General features: G+C 44.1%; 1 protein-coding gene across 3 annotated transcripts in view; it reads right to left on the bottom strand.

Annotated features, from left to right (window-relative positions):
• The window catches only part of LOC126415935 (protein spitz-like), a 496,935-nt gene that overhangs the window by 91,802 nt on the left and 392,954 nt on the right, over positions 1-12,179 (bottom strand). The window contains exon 1 of one of the 3 annotated variants that reach the window (XM_050083467.1): positions 9,199-9,682. The exons of the other annotated variants lie outside the window; for them this stretch is intronic. Coding sequence (XP_049939424.1) covers positions 9,199-9,397 — 199 coding nt within the window. The 5' untranslated portion in view covers positions 9,398-9,682. Of the gene's footprint in view, positions 1-9,198; positions 9,683-12,179 lie in introns of those variants that run through there. 3 annotated transcript variants of the gene reach the window in all.

Consider the following 12,179-nt stretch of genomic DNA (forward strand, 5'->3'; position numbering starts at 1 on the left):
TATACAGAAAAGGGCTACAAGCATTATTATGCTTCACAGTCACAGTTTGAATTTTAGCGATCATTAGAACTTTCGTATTGCCCTTTACATGCATCGCCAACGCAACCAACACGAGATAATTAGAAAATTTCGTTAGAAATCCTGAATTGCAGCATTGTAACACGATTTTGTATGTGATGACCCAGCAGACTGTTAGATCCTATCAGCCACGATTTAACGGCAGTTAGCGTAATTTAATTGGGTTTCAGCTTCAATGTATCAAAATCGGTAAAACTGTACGCACGACTGCAGATTATTCTGGGCAACTAACAACAGTGAACAGTTTGATGAGACTGTAGGGAAGATTTGGGACGACAGCTTCTTCTCAGTTCGAAAGAATTCCGGAGAAACGAGGAGCGGGTAAAAATCTGAAAGAGAAGGCGTTGTCGGGCGAATCGCGGGCAGCGTTGCGTAGCGTGCGCGCACACCTGCGCGCCGCTGCCGCTCTCACGCACCTGCGTCGTTAACTGTGTGCGTGAGCGGGTGGCGTCGGGCGCCGCGGCGGCCAGCGCAGACCAGCCAGCGAGCCGTCGGCCGGCTGGAGCCGCGCTGGGAACGGCCGGGTCCGGGGCTGGGAAGCTGGTAGCGGAACGGCCGCGCTGCGCTCATTTGTTCAGCTCGCTGCCAGACGCCACGCCACAGCAGTCGCCGGCCGGCGCGGCCAGTTTCCGGGTGGATCGAGGGTCAGCAACACAAGGGGGGTGGGGGGCGCTTGCGCACTGCCTTCATCAACAGTGCGCCTCGGCCGAACTATAGGTCCACCTTTCACTATTATCACATGCTGACATGACGATGACCACTGTGTATCATATAACCCCTGTCTTTTACCGCAACACGGTGCACTCTTTGTCTAATTGAGCACCGTGAAGTGAAGAACGAGTTCGATGTCAACACCGGTAACAGTGCGTTTCACACGGATTGATTCGAATTCACAAGACTACATCTTCTACAGACCGAGGGTGGGCAAAAATATGGGAACACCCAGAGAAATGAACGCATGAGCATAAATGCAGACGCTAGCCAAGCGTGCAGATAGCTCTGTCGTATTTGACGACGAACGGCAGCTCTGCGATGCATTAATACGTTGAAAGTGTCAGTCGTGACCAGAATAGCGCTCCGTGTAGCCGTGAGCGCATTATGTCGGAGCAAAGTGAATTCGAACGTGGGCAAATTATTAGTGCTCGTGTGTGGTGAGTGGTTCCGTAACGAAGGTAACCGAAGGGTTCGGTGTTCCAGCAGCCACCTCTCGAAGAGTAAACCGCATACAAGAAAAGCGGAAGATCACCACCGTTAAGTCACAACATGGAGTGTCGAGTGGGCGTGAAGGATGGATACTGAACACGATTGTGGTGGAAAACACGACGGCGACAGCTTCAAAAGTCACAGCAGAACTGAATATCGCCCTCGCGGACCTTTTGAGCAGCATTACAACACTAAGGGTGCTCCGTAAGTAAGGTGCAGGACGATTTGGAATTACAAAGTCTTCAGTGACGCGAATGCCCGTAAGAGGAAAACAAGCCACCCACTTCCGTCATAGTTACCTGAACTTGCCACTATTTTGCAGGAAGAGTGGAGTAAAATTACCTTCTAAACCATACAGGACCAGTATTTGACCATTCCGAGACGAGTGGAGGCTATTTTGAAAGCCAACCATTTTCCTACGCCGTGTTAGACATAGTAATGTGTTTTCAGTGTTTCCACATTTTTGCGCATCCCCTGTAGAAACTACAGGCATATTTTTAATGTACGCATCGTAACTAAATGCTCCTGCCGGCGGCAATTTTAAGCTTCCGGTTCATGTGGATGCCGATAGACGTCACTGTGATGCTGATAGCTCGTTCATTACCCACTGTGTATTCAGTCGAAATGAATAAAAAGTGAAGTCGTCTGGCGCTGTTGGCTGGGAGATCCGAAAGAGTAGGCTCAGGCGCTTAGCCGGAAAGGGGTTTCTTCCGCCAAGCGTAATGGCCCCTTTTATTGTGGATATGTAACTTGCCTCTTCACACTTACTTGTAGAGTATTTGTGAGTGTAATGGAAGTATGTACAGTGCAGTGTTACATTTCTGGCGGATGATGATGGCGTAAAATCCGGTGCTGGCATATAGCCTACTGCGGGTGTGCTTACCTTCCTAATCTGACGGAAGAATCACCATCAACACCCTCACTTCAGAAGACACTGCAAAGAGGTTTGCAAGTTAATCCATGACACTGGTACAATGACTGGAAATCAGGAACTTTCCAACACCACTTCTCTTCCTTTTGCAGGCCAAATTTCATCCACTAACGGAAGTCGAACTGGCTTACCTCCGGGACGAGAGGCATCGCACAAGCGTACGATATCGATCTCGGCTGCGTAGGCGGGAAGTTGAGACTGCGTTAACACCTGAACAGACGGAGTTTTCCTCGCCTGTCTCCACCAATTCCATCCAGTTACAAACTGGGCGGCCCAACAACATCCGCATGGAGCACAGCACCGCACCACCCTACAACTCTAAGTATTCGACGATGGTACCAGCAGTTTCAAGACACTGGTTGGCTATGTAAGGGGAAATCCAAAGGTGGTTATCCGTGCTCGTTCAAGACGTAGGAGCCCTCAGGAAAGATTCCAGATCAAACACCTAGGAAAGTGTACTTAAACTATTAGGCTTTAGACATATTTTAAGGCGAAGCAGGGTGCCATAAGATTCAATACTCTTATCACTTCTGTACAGACTTCATACTGCATACATTCCACAGCACACTACGTTGAACGTAGGACTGGTGCTACAGTGCCGTCGACACTGCATACCGACGCGACGCGACGCCACGCCACGAAGATAGTCAAGTGGAAAATAACTGCCATTTCATCAGGCAACTAAAACCGCGGTTACAAAAGTAGAAAAAAAATCTGGACGAACACTTTCAAAACCTAACATAGTATTCCAGTACAGAAACAGGACTGGGCAGATCACAGGGGAACATGGCTATCAGCCTACTGGTACAAGTCGATGAAAGAAACGACCGAGTATCTAGCGCACCTCGCAAAAGCAATAGAAAATAAAGAGAAACGTAGAATGGAACTGATCAGACTGTAAATCGGCAGGGCAAGTGGCGCAAACTTAGCAACATTGGTACACACATATGAAACCTCCAAAATACTAGTAATAGAGTATGCGTCCCAGTCCGGATGGCTCCTAGCACCTAACCCAAGACTAAAGAATTTTCTCAACTGAGAGAATAATCCTACGAGAACATTAAGCTCGAGATTAGTAATATTAATATCAAATATAGATACAAACAGAATAAATAGTGCAAAACTCGCCACATGAGAAATCAACAAGCAATTCTGCACCAAGAACTTCACAGTTTAGAGAAACCATCTAGCAACTCTACAATAGGAGCCAACAACACAACTAACCTAGAATCAGAAGAAAACTGACACATAACGAAAGAAAAATCTCTGCAGGCACATACTAAAAGACGACACAGAAGAGGATGACAGAACTGAAAAATAAAAAAAAACTAATCGAAAATATTGGATCAATGAACTTTGCTGAGTTTAAGGCAATTTTCCCCAGCAGTGTGTTGAAAGCCACGATTGAGATATCCCTCCCTACAGAACGAAAAGATCAAAACCAACAACTAAGACTACAGAGAGAACAAACTCCACCCCTATGACAAATAAAAACAACCACAACAGCAAAATATAAGAACAAGCTAAGGAGTGTTTTGTGTTTCAAACAATACACAATTCAGTTGCCACAACTGTCCACTGAACATTTGTGAAAGGTTAATACATACTTAGATCCTAAATATAATTGTAGAAGTATCCCAAAGTTAAATGTACATGCATGCAAAAAAAATATGGACGATTCTTTTGAGAAAAAATTCTTGTCTTATATAAGTTAAAATTCATCTCAAGTTTCTATCTTCCATCACGAAGAGCATATAGTCTTATGAAATCTGACGAATGTTTTTGGAACGTCGTGTATTTATCGGTATCATTTCTAGCGGTAAAATCAAATCAAAGTTACTGTAAAAATATATGACGTGCTCAACTGTACAACTTATGAAAGTTCTAATCTGTTATTCCGTATGTCCAATACAATGCCAATTTCGCAAGTTAGCTACCTGTTCCATTAACGTATACTCGGCTAACGTGCATAGGCGTAATATCCTTACTAATTGTTCAAGCCTAAATTAAATAGTATTCTCACAGTCGCTTCACGTAATACCATCATCATCATCATCATCATCATCATCATCATTTATTACGTTGGTTTTGAAGACTTTTTAACTGAAAACAACAATGAAATGAATTTTAGTTTCTACACGTCCAGTCACATTACTGTGAACACCTGTCAAGGGGCTGAATAACCACCTTTTTCAGCTTGGACCTGCATGACCAGAGGAAGGTATAGACAGGGATGTGGCGCCATGTAGACTCCAGTGTCCTGGCCAACTAACTGCCCTAGCTTTCATGGTTGAGGCTCCATGGCGTGAACATCTCGATCAAGGTTGTACCACAGATTCTCGATCAGACTTAAATCCGGGGGGTGGGGCGGGGGGGGGGCGGGGGGGGGGTGCAGAATTGGTGGCTATGAGAGTACGGTAAACTCATCCTCGTGCTCTTCGAACAACGCACGTATATTGCAAGCAGTGTGACACGTTGCACTGTCGTGCTGGTAGACATTGTGTCGAGGAAAAACAAACAAAATGTAAGGGTGGGCATGGCTCCCAGGGATAGATGCAAACTTGTGTTGATCCATTGTGCTTTCCAGAACGATGAGACCATCCAAGAATACCACGAAAACATTTCCCAGACCATAACGCTCTTTCCTCAGGCATGGGTCCTTCCGACGATTGTTTGCTTTCAGATGTTTCACGCCGTACCGCGATGGAGCATAAAAAAAGGATTCATTTGAACACGAGTCAGCATGGGTGCATAAACCAGGCGCCAGTTGCGGAGGCCCCTAAGCTGCAACGTTCACTTAACGGTCGTTGAGAAGACACTGTTGATGTCCAATTAGTTCATCCGGGTGGTAAGCTGAGCAACAGTTACACCTCTATTTGCCCGTACGCATCTCCGCAGCCAGCGTTCACTCTGTTATCTACGGCCCGTGGTGCCCAACAGTTGCCTTGCTGCCAGTTTTGGATAGCGTCATTTTACCACACCAGTCACACTTCAACTACGGCGGCATGCGCAGAGTGTACAGCGTCTGCCAGTGGTTACTTCACACGGACATCGAAGACAGGCGGTGGTCGCGTTAATCTGACGCGAACGTGTAATAGGAAAGTCAAGTGATTTCCTTTATTTACTTTCACGACACCTAGGAATTACTGAGAATTACAATGATTGAACCTTCTTATAGAATAATAAATTACAAATATGACTACAGATGAGCTACCATATTAAGAAAGATTAGAACTAATGAGTAGTACCTCCATCGCTGCAAAGCAGTAACCTTTCATTACTCATTATCTCAACGAAAGAAGGTTGCTACGAAATTTCGAACGCCTTCAGAAAATGGAACATAGTAACACACTCGTACATTAAATATCACGCTTGTGTCAATTAACACGGAATTAGTGCGTTTCTTTGGCTTATTACTAATATTTCGCACCCCCGCATCAGAGATATACAGCTAGCTTCGACGTTAAGTGACGGAGTTTCTTCCTATAACAGAAATGATCCCTTGGTTTATACAAGGTAATCCAGAAAAGGTGCATTTTAAGTCAGGATAGTGCGAAAATCCAACCTCTGGCGATTCATCACTGCCTGTTATTTATTTTAGCTGTCTATACTGTGTAAATGAACTTCGAGTGACAGTGCAGTCGCGCACAGAAGACAGTGCTGCTCTCCGGAGAAAGGTTCTTGCTCTGTCGACGATTTTCCTGTATGCAGTGGTTATCAATATAGCGTCTCCTTTCATTTTCTAGTATAATTAACTGCCCTTCTTCCGCTGAAAACAATATCGAGAAAGCCTACAAGTCGTAACTGGGTATATATTACAATGACAAGCTCCAACTAAGGCCATTACTTCATCAGGTCGAGACTATACGGCCTATTGTTAAGTTCCTCCCAACTGGCCATTGCGAAGGACCGAAGAGCTTAAGACTCCCACTGAAGAGAGAGTATGGGAGTCTGTTTTCTGAACTCCAATTTTCACGAAGATACAATACCACTCTTTCGAGAAACATCGAACTTACTTAAAGCTTCAATTTTTTGTAAGCTTTGACTTAAGCAGTCGATTTAAATTGTATTAAATAGATTCCTGACTTGGATCCTTGCTCTAAAATGTTGACATTATGCGTAATCTGTGAAAATTGTCTTCCACAGCAACAATATTCAACTATTCTGCGTGTATGCTGACCATCTTGCACCTACTTATCTCCAACTAATATCCCATTGGAATTCTCAAGGGAAGTTTATTTCATGGTCTTTATAGAGAAAAAATGAACAAACCTCCCAACTTCAAATTATGAGAAAGCTCTGATTTCATTAGTGTTGCATTCATAACTACCGCACAATCGTGTTGGTTAATTAATTTCTTTGGCGCATCAGACGTGTCAGGTTCTTCGTATCAGTTACATGGCTTTCTTTGTTCACAAAAACAAACGCTGAAGGGAGACGTACTCTACTTCAGCTGGTGCGTTCCTTGAAGTCATATTGACGCAGTCTTAATGCTCGACACAAATACGTGCTGAAGTAAGACTACGGTACTTCCAGAGATTCAAGTTTTATCTTACCGTTACAGAGAAAATTGGGCTACACACAGCATTCTGTAACGGAAAATGGAATGCACAAGCGACTTAAATGGGCTATATGCAACTCTACCAAAATTTATGGGAAGCAACACCTTCTGAACACAGAGCGCTATGTAACTTCTGTAGCTGATGGTAAAAATTCGTCACAAAGTTGGTTTCAAACGAGACATCGCAACGATGTGCTTTACAGTCGTCAAAATCAACACACAATCTAAACCTCATGATCAAGTTTCCACGGAAAAAAAGCATGCGTCTTATCATCATCATCATCAGTTAAGCGAAATGGTAAAAGGTATTTGAACAACACACAACGAAACGCTACACATGATATCTACGCGTCTGATGCTGAATTTTTTTTCTTAGTGTCACTACGGCAACTCAGTCATTCGAGGAAGCAGTGACGGTCAGTGATTGCACCGGTATCTTCTGATCCGACATGCACAATTGCAAGCGTGAGAATACGGCCTGCGAATAAATGGAGCTGAAAAATAACGGAACCTTCGCTACCACGCCTTAGTGCTAACGTCTAAGATTGGTTACTGCATTGTACAGGGAAAAAATATGTAGCCATGGATGCCACGGTCATTGCAATAACATCAAGTTTCCTCTTGTTTGCAGTTACTGTACCAGCCTGGCGGTACTTTTCCAATGCTGACACAAACTAGTGGAAGGAAGTTTGAAAATCATTTTAAAAGATTGATTTCAACTTGGAAAAACTGCCGTATTACAGTATTTCCAAATCATCTGACATAAGAAGGATTTCAAAGAGGAGGTAGTGTGCCTTCACTGACAACCAGCGAAGTTCTTACTTAATTTGTTCAAGAAACACTATACGAAACAGCATGTTTTAAAATTCGGTGTTACCCTAAATCTCCATCTGTATACAGAACGCCGCATGGTATCCGCGCCGAGTAACCAGCACCAGTATCGCCGCCTCCCGTTCCTCTATGTACTTACTGACCAAGCAATTAGAGTATGACATTGTCGGCGAAAGATTTTACTAAAGGAATAGTCATGATAATGCAGTGCAAGACATTTTCTTACTGGACGAGGATTTAACGAGTCGAGAGGCATGCTTGTTGTTCCCTAGTGCATGGTCCTTTTTTAAAGAGCAAGGAAACGATTTTATGACGTTACCGTATGTTTTGTCTTAAGAAGTATCACATTTCTTTCGTTTCAGAACAGACGTAGTTCCCAGACCTTGATTTGGACGAGACAGTCTCTCCCTGGCACACCCGCAAATTTCGGAAGGCGCTAGCAAGCCACGCCAACCTTCTCGCCCACAGAAATCCCAGAAGCAGCAGTGGCAAAATCTTCAACATTTTCGCAATATTTTGCATACTACAAGATGACATGGCCAAAAATGCAACAGAATTCGACATTTATTATATTTGTCCTTGACCGTATTACACAAACATTTTACCCTTTGCAATGATTATGCAACGTGCCGTTATCTATTTCTTCCGCAAGTCAACGTTTGTCTTACCACAGAAAGCGACTATTTGAAGACAAACAATCCAACAATCGATTGCTCTTCATACAATTATGGGCGAATGATAAGTCATTTATCACATCGACCAGAAAAATAAACAAGAGATTGCAATACGCAAAGTTATGAGCGTAAGAGTCTTTGAACACTTTCAGGGACCCCGCACTGGCGCGAGCGTAAGAAAACAGGAGCAAAAAGTCGCTGAACTGGTTCACTGATAACGGAACCCGTACACCGTGTTATCGCCCACAGGCGGTAGACAAGTGAGAGACGAACACACCGGCAGCGCCGCTTTAGGTCACCACTACTAACTGGCTGTAGTTTCCCTGACAGGCATGAGCTGGCGACGAACAGCTGTTTCAAAATCTCGCGCAATTCATGTTGTAGTTACTCACATGTTACAGCGTACCACTAACCTTGCAGTGTATGCGAGTTTTAACGTTTCATTCAGGTTGCGTAAGAAGCATTCTCAATGTAAAATCTAAAACCGGAAACAGAATGTATTTCTTTAAGCATTATTCTTTCCATTTTAAATATCCGATGTATAATATAACAGAAGTTGCGAGTCTTTCCGTTAAGTTCCACGGATCCCAAATGAAATCTTCACCTATAGAACTACTATTCAGTTTACAAAATCAATTTCCATCGACGGCTCGAAACGGTGCCACAATTTGACAACTCGTTACGGGCACCCATGTAGGCCTCCAAAATTTAAAGAGTCATTGCCAGTACAGAAAGCTGCCCGCCTACGCAGCGGCTCAGTTTAAGGCCACGTCTACGTAACTTCACCCAAGCAGTCTTTCCACTGACTGTTTTTCTCATGACATACACTAACTACTGACTTAAGTTTTGACAATTCATAGAGAATATAACCAGAATTATTAAAAGCTGTAATACGTTATGTGCTATATACAGTTACTCACCCGAGAATCTGGCTAGGAACCTGTAGAAGCGAGACGCTAATGTGGCACATAAACATGTGAGAGTTCTTGCTACTAAAACCTCTGCAGGACTCCAAGGGCCGGGCGACCACTCATCTCGCGAGAAATCCGAGTCCATAGTTTGGAACTTTGGTGATGAGGCAAAGCCCAAAGGACTATTATCATAAAAGTGTTCCTTCATTCTGGGGCGTTGAATTCCGCATCCCAGACGTCTACGAAACAGGACGTCGGACTTCCCTTTACGTGAAGGGCACCGTCCCCCCGCGGGGAGAAAAGCAAAAGCACTTCACCACTGAAGAACACTGACACACGTTCTGTCATCAGATAATATCCACCAGTTCGGCAGCTGTATGTAGTTTCGAAGAAATCATGTCACTTCACTTGTGCCTCTCACACACACGTTGAACTCGTACAGACGCAGACGGGAACGGGCGCAACGGCACACACCCTCCTCTCGCTTCGGCGCTCCAAGAGCATCTGTCGACTTTTACCCACACGGCCGGCTGCCGAAGTCCGAGCCGAGTGCGCACGAGACGGCCCGAGCGCGGCTCCCCCTCTACTCAGCCCTTCCCTATATATACCTCCCACTTCCGCACCGACAAAATTTTCATTCGTAAGTCACCGCGTCATTGGGAACGGAAGCAAGATGGGATACAGCCTGGAATATGGTTTCTGAAACAGAGGAATAGCGACTGTTCAAGATAAACGTAGGTCTACTAGAAGGAAATACCTTTAATGTCAGCCTAAGATTGTAAAAGGCCTTTAACAAATATCTTTTACAAAAAAGGCGTTTCAAAAAAATCGTAGTGTTCTGCGCCATTTTTATCAAACACTTAAAGTATGGCCATGGGCGGAGCTTTTGTAGAAGATTTTTCAAATAACTTTGACAGTGCAATACCAGCCTAGGAGACGTCACTCCGCAAACCTTACTGAATGTCAAATAACGAGCCCCTTTACTTTTTACTGAAGTTCAGGTTAGACAGGCTAAGCTTTCGCCAAACAGGTAGTATAAAATGTTAAGCATTCGTAGTACTTTCTCAAGGACACTCAACGTAAATGATACGGAGTCCCGTTTCGTTTAACGGACAACCTTGTCGACAGCTATAAAATACGCCCAACCCATCAGCAACGAGACGCACCTTCCTTTCCCAAACACCTGCATCGCTCCTAAATTTTAGCGCCGTATCAAAAAACGAACTATAGAACAAAACATTCGAACTGAGGACCATTTCAGTGAAATCGTTTAATGCAGTTACCAAAGCGGAGGCAAAGTGCTTTGTACATACATGTATACACAGCCCGACGTTTTCGGAGCGGCAGTGTTGCTTAGTGATGACGTCATGGGTATGACGTACCGGGCTCGTGTATCCAGTAGGATTACCTTGTAGGGCGCAACTCCCGCTCTAATTATATCTCGTTATTCAGGCAAAAAGTTTTCACTGACGTACTGTTTTACTGGTAAGGACATAACGTTTTTTAAGCTATACGAAGTCCTGTGAACTATCAACTACTATATACTTTTTCAATACCGACTGAAGAATAGTTCCACAATCACGGAAATGTAACCCCCCCCCCCGCGCGCGCGCGCACACACACACACACACACACACACACACACACACACACACACACACACACACACACACAGAGAGAGAGAGAGAGAGAGAGAGAGAGAGAGAGAGAGAGAGAGAGAGAGAGAGAGAGAGAGAGAGAGAGATAGAGAGATAGAGAGAGAGAGAGAGAGATAGAGAGATAGAGAGATAGAGAGATAGAGAGATAGAGAGATAGAGATATATATATATATATATATATATATATTTCTGAAAGATGCGTTATTATGTACCAGTGCATCCTCCTTTCTTTACTGGCGACAAATTATGCACCGTTATGTTGGAATCATGTTAACAGGAAAGGAACGACTCTAAGTGGACCAATGTCAGCCGTGTTGGTTGACTACTATCCGTGTGTGACGAAAATTTATGGTAAATCTACGTTTCAGGCGGTCTGGTAGAAATACCTACGGATACTCCGCACCTTCACGTCAAATGTATCGACAGAACGATACGATTGCCCGCTGTCAACATTATGAACAAAATGGGAATTACTGACACCCGAATTAAGCAAATGAAGTGTCTATTAAGGTACTGGAAACACGGAGTATAAAGTAGAATATACTTTTTTGGTTTGGCTCGTGAAGAAATCCTTTGTGCATCGTTCAAAGCGGTAAAGAAGTATCCACAAATAGCTGGGCACAACTTGACGCGCCCTGGATAAACACGTCGGCCCGTCTCAGACGCGCTACTAAAGATAATCGGTCAGATATCCTTCAGTCGTATACGTATTTCTTGTTCCAGCAAAAGAGAAAGCTTTTTAACTACGATTGACTAATGAGTTTTTGAAAGATAAAACGAAATTCATAGATAGGTTAAGATTTTCATTTATTTGTCACTACTGATATTCGAGGTTGAGTAGCTTTATTAATTTAGTGAGGCATGTAAGCGGATGTTTCATACAATCAACACATCATAACCGTTAACATTTCACCGTTATTTCAGTTTATTAACAATATCGTGTATGTTAAGTATCATGCAGTACGCTGATCACCCACAACATTATGACCATCCACCTACTATTTATATAAACCTGTCCAGGCGATGGCAGCGTCAGTTGGCACATTACATGTAATATCAGTGAGCATACTGTCCATTTGCAGATGGGGAAGGCGCGCGCGATCTATCGGACTTTGAAATAGGGCGGACTGCGATGGCCCGGAGGCTCGGCAGGAGCATTTCGAAAAATGCACGACTTGACAGAGGAGTGCTTCGGTGACTATCTTCAACACGAGGCGATCCTTATTGCAGGTATCTGATGTCACTGGCTGCGCAGTCTGGTTAAACAGGACAGGCGGCGAACTGTGGCGGAACCAACATCAGAGTCAGCAGAGTACAAGTGCGAACACACAG

The sequence above is a fragment of the Schistocerca serialis genome, chromosome 1 (assembly GCF_023864345.2).
Source record: "Schistocerca serialis cubense isolate TAMUIC-IGC-003099 chromosome 1, iqSchSeri2.2, whole genome shotgun sequence".
NCBI classification, from domain to species: Eukaryota; Metazoa; Arthropoda; class Insecta; order Orthoptera; family Acrididae; genus Schistocerca; species Schistocerca serialis.